Source organism: Astatotilapia calliptera, chromosome 14 (assembly GCF_900246225.1).
Source record: "Astatotilapia calliptera chromosome 14, fAstCal1.2, whole genome shotgun sequence".
NCBI lineage: Eukaryota > Metazoa > Chordata > Actinopteri > Cichliformes > Cichlidae > Astatotilapia > Astatotilapia calliptera.
In genome coordinates, this window is record NC_039315.1 from 12737758 (window position 1) to 12752925 (window position 15168).

General features: G+C 40.4%; 1 protein-coding gene across 3 annotated transcripts in view; it reads left to right on the forward strand.

The window, feature by feature from the left end:
- cadm1b (cell adhesion molecule 1b) overlaps positions 1-15168 on the forward strand; it is a 171288-nt gene that overhangs the window by 140074 nt on the left and 16046 nt on the right. For 2 of the 3 annotated variants that reach the window (XM_026191509.1, XM_026191511.1), the window contains exons 7-9: positions 781-877; positions 1151-1323; positions 10266-10316. In XM_026191509.1, the coding sequence (XP_026047294.1) occupies positions 781-877; positions 1151-1323; positions 10266-10316 (321 nt within the window). The remainder of the gene's footprint in view (positions 1-780; positions 878-1150; positions 1324-10265; positions 10317-15168) is intronic. The other variant, XM_026191510.1, reaches the window with a different exon arrangement.

Genomic DNA, 15168 nt, shown 5'->3' on the forward strand with positions numbered 1-15168 from the left:
CCCAGCGTTATAGCTGAGCGTGATCAGGTGTAGATCTTGCGCCATGCTGCGATGTAGATTACACTGACATATTGCACGACTCCTGCATGAACTGTGCGCACACAGGAATAAATAACTTGCAGTTGATACGGTCTTAGAAAGACTTGTAGTATCCTCAGACCTTCATGCCGTAGATGTGTCGCATGTATTTGACTGCTTTATCGTACAGCTGGTGTTTCTTAGAGTGTAATGGTGCCTTGGCCTGAGAGGTACAGCAATCATAAGGGAAAACGTTTCTGCTCAGGTATCAGTGATGTTTATGTGTTCTTTAAATGGTGAATTGATTGAAGAGGTAATGCACACGGCCTTACGCTGTTAAACATCAAAGAAAGGTTAAGGTACCCTTTTGTAGTCTGTGCAGAATTTTAATTTTTTTTCAGAAGATAACTGTTTTGTCTGACCTTTCAAGGAAAAAGAGAAAGCTTGACTGCAACCGCTTGACATTTTGGCAATCTTTGGCTAGCATTGATAAGAGGAGGGGGGGGGGAAAAGCCATTTTACTATAAGGTACTGCAGACGGACTGGATGTCTAGTGAGCACATCTATAATCATTTCATACTCTTCTATGTTTCATTATTGACTGTTTTTCTTTCATTTAGAAGTCTGTTTCTCACTGCGCTTCGCTTTAGAGTCCAATAATCATTTAACACACCCTTTAGCTGCAAGTATGAGAAAGAAAGTCAGCTGGATTATAGCTTACACCACTGAAGCATTGTAAATACTGATCTCTTTAACTTCCAGATAAACCAGAAGTAAAGATCGTGGTGACATATCCTGAAGGTTTAACCAGAGAGGGTGACAATCTGGATTTGACATGTATCGCTGAAGGAAAGCCACAGTGAGTATGGATGCATTTCAGTGCTTGAGACTTCTGTTTCATTTTCTATTTTCCACTGTATATTATTTTCCCCGCCAGTCCAAATACCCTCTTAACCTTTACATTTCAGTGTACCATTTAAATGTTACCAGTTGTTAGCATGCTGTATAAACTACATCATTAGACAGGGCCTGCCAATGGCCCTTCTCAGATTCTCAGATTTGACCTTTATTTCAGATTTCTACGATGGATATACAGAGGCTGAGTGATGTGTGTGGTATTTGTGCTCTCCAGTCCCCATCAGATTAACTGGCTGAGAGTAGATGAGGATGTGCCGCCTCATGCTGTGGTCACCGGCTCTGATCTCTACATCGAGAACCTCAACAAGTCCTACAATGGCACCTACCGCTGTGTGGCGTCCAATGCTGTAGGAGAGGCTTATGTCGACTACATCCTCTATGTACATGGTAGATGTTATACTTTATTCCTTTTTACACTATTATTTTAAATACCTCCATCGATTCTCATCATTCCTATGAAAAGCTTATAGACTTAAAGACCTTCGGCAGCTTTGGTGGTTATGATTTTGTGTTACAGTGATGGCACACTGTGTACATACAAGCAGCCACTTTTCAAGCATAGATGTACGTTAGCCGTTATTTAGAGAAATAGGAAGTTTAAAAGGTGGCGGCAGCTGACAAATCCACAGGGCTTTGAATTCATGTTGAAGATTTTAGCTGTAGCTGTATCATCAATGTATGATGACTCTGAAGTATGTGGAGTACAAAGGGATGGATAAAGTGGCTGTTGGCATTACACTGGGATGTCAAAAACCCAAATAGAGAGATGTGTTATGGTATATTATTATTTTTGAAGCAGCAGCAAATAAATCAGACCCAGTAGAAACCCAGAAGCAGCTATATGTTATATCACATTATACTTACCTCCCCTGAATGTGTGGCCCAAATGTAACTATTCAAATGTGGGTTTTTTTGTGTTTTGTAGTTCTTCCTCCGTTCTGTGGAATTGCTTATCATTCATTGTCTGGTTTTGCTCACTGATAAAGGACACAGACACTTTTAAGAAGGTACTTGACTAATTTAGCATTGCATTCCTAGAATGTCTGAGTTGTTATCGTTGAGCAATTAGCAAAGATAAAGAAAAGTTTCTGAGTAGGTCACTTCTTTTAGCCTTGATGTCAATGCCTGTTGACGCCTAGTCTACTAAACACTTATTGATTCATTTCCATTTTTAATTTAATGCAGTTTTTTGTATCTCCTTGTAAGGTTATCGCTTTTTTAAAGTCTGCACCGTGTCTGGAAATAGACGCCACCTTGCTTTGTGCAGAAATATGCTATCAGACTGTGATGCATTTAGAAATGTTATCAGAAATATGCACCTTCCGTTACCACCAGTGGAGACAAGGATTATACAGACATGCATCGTCACACTCATGCACAAACAGTACCATATTCCTAAGAGCACTGCGTAACACTATGCACTATATTGGCTATTACTTCATTTTCTGTGATCAAGATCGGCCGTGGTGCTGTTGACTTACGTCGAAGTGGTTGGAATTTCAATGTGTTCTCCGGCCATCCAGTAAAGGGCAATTGAGGGACCATCTCTCCCAGGACTTGACTTTAAATTTCACAGACAGTTTGCTCCTCTTGGTTAACCTCTCTTCACTGAGGCCTCATTTTCTTCTTAGCTTAACATGCCTGTCAGCCTTTTCACACTAATTGGAGTTTTTGTGTTTTTCTTGTTTTCTTTTAAACACAGTACAATCCTCAACAAAACAACCAAATGGAACACAAAACAAAATCTAAACATAGGGATTTAATGACTAACTCGACTACTTTTGCCGTTGCCAGTAAATTTTACTTGGATGCAATTGCACATAATTCTGAAAACATTTTTTTTCTCCATACAACTGTTTAAAGGCATCAGGCACTTGCACTTGAATCCCCAAGGGGGGAACAGCAGGAGGTAGCTGTTTGAAGTTGCACAAAGCACCGCGGACTTCATCATTTAGAAATCTCGTAACTTGATGTCAGTGAGGTACACACTACTTGGACCTTAATTTCCTATTTTTGGTGGCTGGCAGGGGTGATGTGGATAAGGGGAAAATAAATTTTCAGCAGGTGCAGCCATTGTTGGTGGGTTTAGCTTTCTCTCCTTGGAGTGCTTGCTCCCTGCTGTTTAGAGAAGCATTTTGTATTTCACTCCCAAGTTTCAATTTGTTCCTGCCTGTGTGCCAACAGCATTGTCTGCCAGTGACCATACACAAGACCAGGAATGAGAATCTGTTGTTTAGGCTCTCAGGAAATATAAACAAAAATACATGTTTGCGTTACCTCAAATAGAGTTTCTTTCTTTTTACCTAAGACTCATAACCTATTGCCGGTTGCTTGTAAGTCTTTGCTTTAAACAAATGTCAGGGGCTGGAATCAAAATGATTCTTGATGTTCAGATGAGATTGTGGTTTGTTTGTCCCTTTAAACCTGGAGGCTGTTTTCTCTTTCATCCTGTGCAGGGGGGATGTTTCTTTGGGTGGAAAGAAACTTAAAATTCGCAGTTTCGGGCGTGTACTCACTGGCAGGATTTTGTAACACCGAATCTAGTCTGGATGCCAGTCATGGTAAATTATACAGCTTAAACTGTTAAAGTGAAGGAAAAGGCACTAAGTCAATGAGTTACCCTTTAAGCTGTATAAAAAATAAATTTAAAGCTGTATGTTTATCATTATTTTACTGTAATTCCTTGTATGTATATGCTTTATATCCAATCTGTGTGGCAGTAAACATTTTGTTGTGGTCATAGCACTTGTATTCCTTTCACCGATACTGGTATGAGGAGTCACGCGGCATATAGAATAATATCAACTATGTGTTTTTAAAGTGAACCAATCGTCTCTCTCTCCGAATTAAAAACCCAGAAAGAAACAGGACAGCTTGGTTTTAAAACCACCCAAACCATGCTGGGTTGATGCAGTTTGTTAAATTTGGCCTCCAAAATCAACACTCACATTTAAGCCTAACATGCGCAAAGCTGCAGAGTCGAATGAGAAAGGCTCTGTTGTTCAAAATTGGCTTTTTGTGGATTTTGTGCAAGAGCTGATTGCAGGTTTCCTGCTGGTGATATTGTTTTGATTATTACTCAGTCTGCTTGCTTAGGTCATGTTGACAGCCATGAACTGTGTGTCAAAAACCAGCAATGTAACAGTTCTTTTTTTTTTTTTTGTCTAGCTGATGAGCAGATGTTTATGGCAGTTGCTGAAAGATGTGCATTTGTGAAAGTAAATGTGTTTGTAATGGCCTTCATGTCAACACCATTTCACCAATTGTAGGGCCAGCATTGAAAAGGATTTTAATGGAGGGACAAGGTCTTGTGCAGAGGATGCAAAAAGCTGTCAGACTCTAGAGGAATTAAGGAAGAATAAACAGCTACTGTTGGAGCAGGGATGATGGTTTTCTGGGGCTTTGTAAGAGTAACCTGAGACTGAATTTCTACACCTGGAAGCATTACAGAGTTGTGAAATGACTCCCCCCTGATTGCTGAAACTGCATAGGTGCTATTGATGGTTTGAATTTTCTGAAGAATAACCATGTGGGGTGTTAGGAATGTCTTCTAAACTGGGCTTCAAACACAGCAGGATGTCGCTAATCCAAATCTCTGAGGCACAAAGCACTCAGAAAAGCGCTGGTATTCCATTTTATCATTGCTGGAATATTTTCAGTCACATAAAAATGTCTCCCTGCACGCAGTTAATGGAACATACACAGAATTCCTCATCACTGTATGTCTGACATTCAGCAGTTCCATAGGTTGCTCGAGGACTAATGTGTTTATTTCACCAGCTGACACGCGTGACTTTGTCACCATGACGTAGATTTCCTGTAACTCCCATAACTCTGCCGCCCCATGGTTTGTGCTCTGCCAGGCAGATGATGGCATCTGCTTGTTCCCAATGGGCCTATAATGATCACTTCCAAACAAAAGGACAGCATATGCCAGCAAATAGCTCACTCAAGGCAGCGTTATTCAAGCTACCACGGCTAAATTTCTAATTGCTGTGTAAAGATTCCTCGGAATCAAAGATTTATTGTACTCTCTCAGATCAAATCCTCTCCGATTTTGAACAAGTGGCATAAGCATTTTTTGACTCCCCATCACAGATCTTGAAAGTAATATAATATTCTAATAGTTCAGAAGTTTCGACTGAATCGCCTGCGGGCATTTAGGAACTCATGCATGATGCGTGTCTACTGCTGTTAAATTCATGTATCATTTGATTCATTCTGCACCCATAACACTTACGTGAATGACTGAAAGCCACGGGAAGCGAATGTTCTCCGGTCCCGAATAAAAGCTACAGTGTCTGCGTTGTCAGTGTTTGTGCCTTTGGCCATGACTCCTTCAATTAGTAACTTCCTATCCACATATTTTACCAATTTCCATTAAACACCATTTCTCTGGTGTGCAAATGTTGGACGCTCCATGACTTTAGCTCTCCGTAATGAGACACAGGAGATTGGTAAAAGGTGCTCAAACTGCATATAATTATATCTGTGACTCCCACTCCTGTTTTCTGGAGGATTTAATGCCAGAAAAAAATCATGTTGTGGTCCACGTGAGAGTTTGTTGTCCCAGACTAATCATGCTTGCAACAGTAGCTTAATTAATGTGTGTCTCTGCAACATGCATTGCTCTTTGCGTGATAACCTTGTGCCATTTTTTTCCATAGCTTTCCAGCAGCAATACTCAACAGCAATTTCAACTGTCCACCAGTGCACCCCTCTTATCTGGCCAGCTAGCATTAGGCTCATATTTTTCTGTTGTAAAATGCAATTTTCCCTCTCTTATCTGCCAGTTTTGCTTTGTTTTGCTATTTGCGAGCTCCTGCTAAAGCCATCACACGCCTGTTGCAAAAAAAAGTATTTTATTTAACTAAGGGCATTGCAACCAATAGTTTTATTTTAATGAGCTGTTTTGTACTTGATAAATATTTGCTTGCAGAATTATTGATAGAGCTGGGCCTGAATTGTCTATCAGTTTCAGCCTGTTGCCACCCTCTACCAGCACTGGTCCTTCGGGCTCTTCCTATTTCAAAAAGACTAATGACCTTTCACTGCGTGACAGCCGGGACAGGTGTGAGGCCGATGTAAATTCACGTCAAATCAAGCCCCATTGTAGTGCTCGTATTGTATGTGGCCAGTTGAAAGGCTGAAAAAGAGGCTTGTCATGCTGTTCTCCACAAGGGTGTGCCTTCAACAGGCTGTGAATTGTGCCCTCTGGCTGGTGTGTGTTGTTAGGGAGAGCTGGTCAGAGAGAGGCCTTTCTCTCATAGAGGTGACCTGATGCTATAACTCACACATGCTGCCCGTTGGCAGGAAAACAACCCTCACTTTGCCACCATGGTTAAGCCCGCACTTGACTTCCTGACCCAAAAAATCCTCTACAGACAAAAAAAATAAATCAAAGCTTCACAAGCACTGGGAATTTAGGGTTTATCAGGGTTTCGACATAACATGACGGGGCTCGTGGGTCTCCTTGTTCTTATGAAAGGCTGTCGGGAAACTGTGTCCTTGTGAATCACACTGATTTTATGAAACATGCAACACAGTGTGGAATGAGTTTCAACACAACAGCTTGCCGATTTTTTTCGTCGCAATAAGAAAAAAAAGAGAAATCGTTAGATAAATTGATGCAACCTCTTTTACAGGCTTTTTTTCTCTATGTGTGTTTTTATAGAATACCTCTGCAAAACTTTATATAAAGGGCACTTTTAACTAAGAGAAGTAAGCAGAGAAAACAAGAAACAAGTAAAATACATTCCACGCCGTCATGTTGGCAGGCAGGTGTAAGCAGGCATAGATAAACAATTTCTCCTACATTGTTTCACTTTATGGTTAAATTCTCTCATATCAAATTCTTCACTGATACAAATGCTCCCTGAAAATATGGTCTCTCAAAAATACACTCATATTTCAGCCCTCATAATGCTGAGCCCAGAGTCATTCAGCCTGGAAATTGCCCATGGAGAATTCTTGTTCGTCTGGATATTATATGTGCCACATCCTATCCCGGCCTTTGTGAAGACCCTCATCCCTGAATGGCCAATTTCCCTCTTCCAGACACTGACATTTCAGCTATCACACTGCCTTCGGTCACAGGGAAAGAAATCTAGCCCACCCCCCTTTTCAAATACTGTCAGAGCCGAATCTCTTCCTGATACCCGATGCTACACCCTACCACCATCAGCACCACCTCTGCCATACACTCCATCCCCGGCGGCAACATTATGCTGTCCTTGATGTTTTATCATTAGTTTGGGAGTGTGTGGTCCCCCACTGCTGTCTTTTGATGGAGTGCAGACAGTAAAGGCATGGAGACAGCCAGCCAATTTCCCCTGCTGTGACTCTCCCACAGCAAGGGGTCGTGCTATCTTCCCTCTGCACCAGAGCCTGGCATATATTCCCCTGATGAGGAAGCTTTCAGCCCTCCTTAGTACTATTGCATACCTGAATTGCCCTCCATTCTGTCTTTTTGATTATTTTGTTTGGGGGTTAGTGACAGGCCTAATCAGTACAGTGTGGGGCAGGGGATGCAACTCAGGGCTCTGCTGTGCTGCAGCGGGAGACCACCAAAGTGCTTTAATTTGCAGCCTGACTCAATTATTGAGACTGTGGAAAATAGTAATACCTTTGCATGATTGCCAGGCATTATTATTCATACTTAATTAGAATTTTTTTTTTTTTTTTTTTTACAAATAAAGAAATATAATAGCTTGTCATTATGAAATATAATACAACAACCCCTGTATAGTGAAATGTTAATGCCTTTTTTTATTGTATTTTTAGCCATGATAGTGACATGACTGTTTGGGCTCAGCGACTACTTAATGGGGTTTTGGTATTCACCTATTCATGATCCCCAGATGATGTGTGCTAAATACTTTCATTTCTTGGCTTACCTGTAGAAACACTATGAGGTTGTTTTTAGTGAAATGAACGATCATTCTTAACTTGTGAAATGTCTGAAAAAGGACAATGTTTTTAAATACGGTCACTTTATTAGGTACACATTACCAAGTTGGACTCCATTTGTCGTCAGATCTGCTTTAATTCTTCATGACCAGGTTCAACGAGGTGTTGGGAACATTCCTCAGAGATTTTGGTCCATGTAGACACGATGGCGTCACACTTTCGCTGCAGATTTCTGGCCTGCCGCATCCTAAAGGTGCTCCATCAGACTGAGATCTGAAGACTGTGGGGGCAATATGAGTAACGTGAATTATTTGTTGTGTTCAAGAATCCACTTTGAGATGATTTGAGCTCTGTGGCATGTTGCATTATGCTGCTTGAAGCAGCCATAAGAAGATCGGCATAGCCTCAGGTAGGCTGTGGCATTAAATGAGCGGCCCAAAGTGTGCCAAGAAGATACCCCGCTACAATATTACACCACCACCAGCAGCAGCCTGAACTGTTGCTAGAAGGTAGGATGGATTCATGCTTTTGTGTTGTTTATGCCAGATTCTGACCCTACCATCTGCAGGTGGTACAGCAGATATCAAAACTCATCAGACCAGGCAATGTTTTCCAATCTTCTGCTGTCTAGTTTTGATGAGTTTGCCTGAATCTTCGGCTGTCTTTCCTGTTCTTGGCTTAAACGAGTGGCACCCAGTGTGATTTTCTGCTGCTGTAGCCCATCTGCTTCGGGGTTGAGTATTCTGGGATGTTCTTCTGCATATCTTTGTTGTAACAAGGGGTTATTTGAATTACTGTTAGTAGCTTAAAGCCGTGTGACCAGTCTTCTTTGACTTCTGGCATTGACGTCAACAGAACTGCCACTCACTGGTTATTTTCTCTTTTTTGGGCTATTGTCTCTTTACACTAGAGATCCCAGTAGATTAGCATTTTATGAAATACTCAGTCTGGCACCAGCAACCAAAGTCACTTAAGTCACCTTTCTTCCCCTTTTTGATGTTCAGTTTGAACTTGAGCAGGTCACCTTCGCCATATACGCATGCCTAAATACATTGAGGTACTGCCATGTGATTGGCTTGGACCATTTTAAGTTTGTCTGGTTTGAAGTTTGAAATTTACTCTTACTTACTCTTTTGCTTGTTTCATTGGTTCTGCTCAGTTAAGTTTAGGCACAAAAACTTTAGCACTTGTTTAGGAAAAGATAAAGGTTAAAATACATGTTTTCATAAAACTGTTACAAGGCTCAGTTTTCTGGGTTTCCAGGGTGCTGTAGGTGATGACAACTGTGGACATTTTACAAGCAGTTTTTCCACGTGGCAGTTGAAGGCTTATTTTTAAAAGCCAAGTGTATGATTGTGTATTACGATGGTCATCCCCAGCAAGAAAACGCAATGTCGATTCACCAGAGGATGACTCTGGATGACTTGATTCTCAGACTTTTCTATCTCAACAATTACTTGATGGTTTGCCATTTAAATTTAGTTCAGACACTGCACCTCACCCCCCCCCCCCACGTCTGGACAAACTAATATGACAAACATGGTAAAAATGTTACCTCTGAAACATCAGCATGTTAGCACTGTTGCTTGAGCATGTTAACATGCTGATGTTAGCTTTTATATCACAGCTTTTGCTTGAAGGACAGGTTCACATTTTTCCATGTCTGTATTAAAACACCAGTCAGGTGTCCATACGAACATGAACACATGTTTGTTTGCTCTAATCTTTCGACTCATACTGGTCCGTGCTACTTAGGCATTTCCAGTAAAATAAATTGAGAACAAAAGCAGTCCCGATTTTTGCAAAACAAAGTTTATCTTCTGTGCCCCGGCTTGAATAAGAGGCTATCCTCTAAAGTCAAATTCTTTTAGAACCCAATTTCCTCCTTTTGTTTCCTGGGCAGTGTTTCTCTGTAGAGCTGCAGCAGATGATTAGTTAGACAAAAAGATTTCATAACTTAAAAAATGTGACTTTGAAAGGTGCTTGATTGATTTTGATTTAACTGACATTGGCAAGGCCCTGTAAAAGTTTTGAATTTCTTTCTTTTTCTTTTTGCTTTTTCTTGAGTTTTGCAAAAAAAAAGTACCAAATCACTTAAATTGATTGGAGAACTGCTGCATTAGGACCAGTAAGAAGAGGATGAATTAACAGTGCAAACGATGTTTAAATGTTCATACGGGTGCCTGACTTTGTACCTGACTTCTGTTTTAAGATAAACTTAAAAAGTGTTGCTCTGTCCTTGAACCAGTCTCAAAGCTACGGGCATGACCTTACAGTAACTCACACCGTAGCTAAAATGTGTACATGTCATAATTTTTATAGTATAGCTTTTCATCTTCAATGACTTTTGTCTCTTTCTTTACTCTTGTCTTTCTTTATTTCTTATACATGTTCTTTATTTTTTACTCTTTTTCATCTAGATGCTCCCACTACTATCCCCACACCCACCACCAACCCAGTCAACACGCAAGGTACTGTATGCCCCCACTGCTGTCCCTCCTAATAGTTGTGTGTGTGTGTGTGTGTGTGTGTGTGTGTGCGTGTGTGTGTGCGTGTGAGTGTGAGAGAGAGAGAGAGAGAGAGAGAGAGAGAGCCTGCATGCAAGTGCGATAAGATGTTTGGAGAGAGCGAGAGAGTGAACGCTGGTTTGTACCTACAGCTAAGAGACTGTGGATGGCCAGTTTTAATCAGATAGTGCCTCTGATAGGTGACAATGACAACAGGCAGTGCAGGGCTGCCAGAGACACCTGTCACAGGCTTTTCCAGTCACATGATCTTGATCTGAGAAAATTTAGAGACTCCGCGTTGCTGCTCTGCTATCTTATCAGCATCTGCAGCTATATCTCAACCGGCCCATCCATCATATTATAATGCCCTTTACATCTCCTCTACAAATGCCAGTCACATTTCGTCTTTGCGAGGCCAAAAAACATCAATAACTATTTTCTCAAACACATATGAACTCAATGAAAGGCAGTTCATTTGCAGTGTTTTTAGCAGAGCACCCTTTTGGCATCATCTGTGTGCTGGATTCTACGCTTTGATTTACCCCGGCTGAAAAAATTAAAAAAAACATTCATTTCAATATAAACCTTTTTTTTTTTTTTTAAGTTTTGCTATTATTTCAAAAGCACCGTTAAGGCTAGACAGATGGTGAGGCAACCTTGGGAGCTGACATTTAGATATGCCAGAATGTGACATTTCAATACAAAAACTATCCTTAAAGAATAGATCAGTTTATCAATAGCTACTTTAGAGTTATGTCAATTTTCCTCTTTTGTTCTGACCACTCTGCAATTCATAAAGTCATAAAAAAGCAAAAAGCAACCAATAAGTTGGAAAGAGTGCAACAAAGAGCTACGGGAGTCTAAAGAGGGGGATGCTTCCAGACAGCATTCATTTATACAGTCATTGGATCACTGGCCTTTAAGCAGTATTTGTGTGCATTATGCATTCATTTACTAAAAACAGGGCTATATGTGCGAGATCTCCTCCATAAACCGCTATGACACAGCTCTTCCCCAGAGCAAGTTAAGAAATATTTCCTTATGTGTCCTCACTATCTGCAGTACTGCATGTCAGTGATCGCACTGCATGGTTACAGCCTCATTTCAGCTTTCTGACTCTCTCTGGGCGTGGCAGAGTCACAACAGGAAGTTGCTTTGCAAAGCTGTGCATTACTCTGCAGTTTTCTCTAAGCTCTTCTCCTCGGAGTTACTCTGCTGCAGTCGCCTCTGTGTTTTCTGCTGTAACATTCCAGTAATTTCCGAAAGACAGGCTTGAAAAGAGGATTTAACGTGATTTATTCAGTACATGCTGGGAGGATGTAATTGAGCTTTCTTGCAGTTCACTACTCTTCTAAATACCCTGTCACAGGGGCAATGCTAAGCTGGCTTGCGGTAGATTGGTTTGCGCTACCTTAATCAGCATAACAGCAAAGTAAAGCATTTTCCTCTCTCCAATAAAGTATACAGAACAATTTTTTATTCATTCATTTAGACTGGTTTGACTTGGCATGGCCACCACTGTAGGGGTTTTTTTTTTTAATCAGAGGCAACTGAACTTCTTTAGCTACTGTATGTGATCCTTAGTGATTTTAAAGGTACAGTACAGTAAATCTTTGGTAGCATTTATTTTGTTTTAGTTTGGTAGCATTTATTTTAGCTACTTTAGTTGCTCACATATCCTTGTAGTGTTCCTTACAAAACCAAACATAATTATGTAGCTTACAAACTGATTAAAAACTTCACATAATTGTAAACTATAAATAACTTTGCATAGTTGCATAGTTTCTCTGCCAGAAGGCACTCTGCAACTTTCCTGTTAGCAACATGTGTTTGAGATCGAAGCAATTGCTCATTGACAACTTGTTGTGACATTGAAAGAAGATTATTTCTAAACTGCCATATTTGTCTGATGTCATATTATTTTAGTAAAGGCTAATGAATAACTAAACATCACAACCTTTAGAGAAATATGTTTATGTTTCATGTGTCTATTGGATTTTTAAACAACCGACTGCTGTTATTGGCATCAGTCTTAAAAATTTAACATCAGTCAAGCTTTGGAAGTGCCTTAAACCTGCATTTGTTTTAGTGGCCACCAGAGGGCGATATTTTGGGTTGTAAAACTTTGTCTTCGGGGTTGCCTTCGGTACTGTCGATGGCTGTGAGCGAACTATGGGCAGAAATCTGTGCCATCAGAAACTGAATTTGAGTAAGTTAAATTTGAATTTGAATTGCTCAGATTGAATCTGAATTGTAACTTGAATAAATGCTTTTGAAAACTGAATTTGAATTAGTCTAATTTGAAATTGAATTTATGGTTTGAAAATGATCATCACTAAATTGAAATTGAATTTTATATTTTGAAAATGAATTGATTTGCTTTGAAACTGCATTTTATCCTTTAAAAATTCAGCTCTCGAATAATTTCAGTTTCACTTCTCACTAGGGTTGCCAACCGTCCCTTAAAATACGGAATCGTCCCGTATTTCGAAACAAAAGTACACGTCCCGTATTGAGCTAATAAGGGACGCACTTTGTCCCGTAATACAGTGAGAATCAAAAGTAGTCTATAACTTTTAATGGAATTAACGCTTTGTTTGAAAACATAATTCCCAGCCCCTCTCCTGCTTTGTGACCAATGAGCTGACAGCACACTTACGAGTATGACAATTCAGATTACCGCTCATCTCATTGGTCAAGGAAAGGTCGCTTACGGAGAAAATACCGGAAGACAACAAATGACCACAACAAGAAGCATGGCCAACAGGGAAACAAACGCAGACACTGCGGTGAAAGTCTCGGACGACAGTACACCTAAAGCTGGGCAGACACTGTGCGATTTTTTTCAGTCACGTTATTCAGCTCCTGCTCAAACTGCACGATTGACTCGCAGTTGGTAGGTCACGATGCAGGTCTCACACTATACGGCCCGATGCTCTGATGCCTGACCTGAGTGCTCACACTGTGCGTCCATAACATGAAGGTTATAACAGAAAATCTGTCGCTCTCTCTGTCTTTCACTCACACAGACACACACACCACCACCATCAACTTTGCTAAATTGCTAATGAAAAACATTGATCAGGCAGCTGTGATTGAGCAGCAGTGTAAATCCAACTATTTTCACGGTTGTTGTGGTCGTGATAATTTTGTGATGCCACATCGAAAAGGCTCGGATGAGCTTTCCAAAGTTCTACAAGTTGTGCCTCCATCGCTTGTGTCCAGATCACACGCTGCACAGCCGTGCTGCTCCATCTTTTTCACCGACGTTTACGTGTTTGCGCGTGAGCAGTGTGAGCGGCTGTGGTGACACCCTCACGAGCGATTGATGATCGGGAGCTGGTCGTGAGGTGTTAATCACTTCTCGTTACCCCACGTATACTACACGACGCACGATGAAGGCCAAAATCGGTCCGATCACTCAAAAATCGGCTCAAAATGGGCCTAAAACTGCACAGTGTGAGCCCAGCGTTAGAGCAGCAATGTTTGTTCCCCTCAGAGAAAGGGAAGAATGGGAAAAGGAAAACACCTGGCTGGAAAACGTTAATATGGGCATGTGCAGTGAATATCAGCGCTATGTGGCCAGAAGTGTGATAATATCATTTATTTTGTGTAATAAACAACTGCAAGGATAGATGATTACAACAAATAGATGACTAATACATAAAAGTAATACATAGATGAATAATGATGATGAGTTAAGATGCGTAATCATGGGAGCAAGTGGGTTTACAAACAGGAGCAGCTGATTAGCTTTAGAAAAGCTGAAATAATACCTCAACTGAAGCCAATTGTACTAAATGCACTAAATGTGCACAGTTACAAGAATGTTTTTCTTTCTATTGTTTTCTATTATTTTAAGTTAAGCAGGACAGAGTTCTTTTAAAGAAAGATTTACTTATATTCTCAAAAATTAAGCATGACAGGCTTCTGTTTAAGAAGGAGACCTGTTTTACTGTGTTAATGTTGTCATTTTGAGCTAAAAATAAATGGCTAAATGATCATTTGTTTCACATGTGTTCATATCACAAAGAATACACATCTACTTAAATCAAATTCAAGTCAAATGGTTAAAAAAATAATTTCACACACAAAAAAAGAGCTAGAAAATTCACCACACTGGGAAGGGTGAAGACAACTGGGTCGCCCGGCCCTGGCCACGAGGTGTCCCTTATTTATTTTTCAGGGAGTTGGCAACCCTACTTCTCACCAGTCAATTTCAGTTCCAAAATTCAGTTTTTTGGAACTTACATCCGGTTCCGGTTCAAGCGCAGATTAATAGAACTACGTTTTACTAGCGGACCGAAAGTGTTACTGACGGGAATCTACAGCGTCTTGAGCTGAATTAAGACTTCAGAAGTCATTCGTCATGTCGAATGACCAGCGGATAAACTCTCAGGTTAATAATAAATGTATTACATGTATAAGAACAAGCGTCATGTTAACAAATGATAGCCGTAAGGTAACTTTTATGCTTATTGCAGCTGTTAGCTAAAAACGCTAATTTAGCGTAGTTTGCCCTGAATTCAGCTTTGACAAATATGATCGACGGTTTCTAGTAGAATTCCAAAGTTGTCATCTTGTACCCTCTCAGAGTACCCCCTCTGTATGCTTGCAGAGACCCCTACAGTAGGGAAACATGCAAAACAGTGTCCAAACCTTTGTGTTTTAGCTTTACACAGCATCCCAACTCTTTAGCTAACTTAATAACTTTAGCTAAAGTGAATAGTTAGTCTAATTCATTAGTGCAGCATTACTGGATCACCTCTGTTTGAAGTGATATAATGTGATATACAACTATCACTGTGTTTAACTA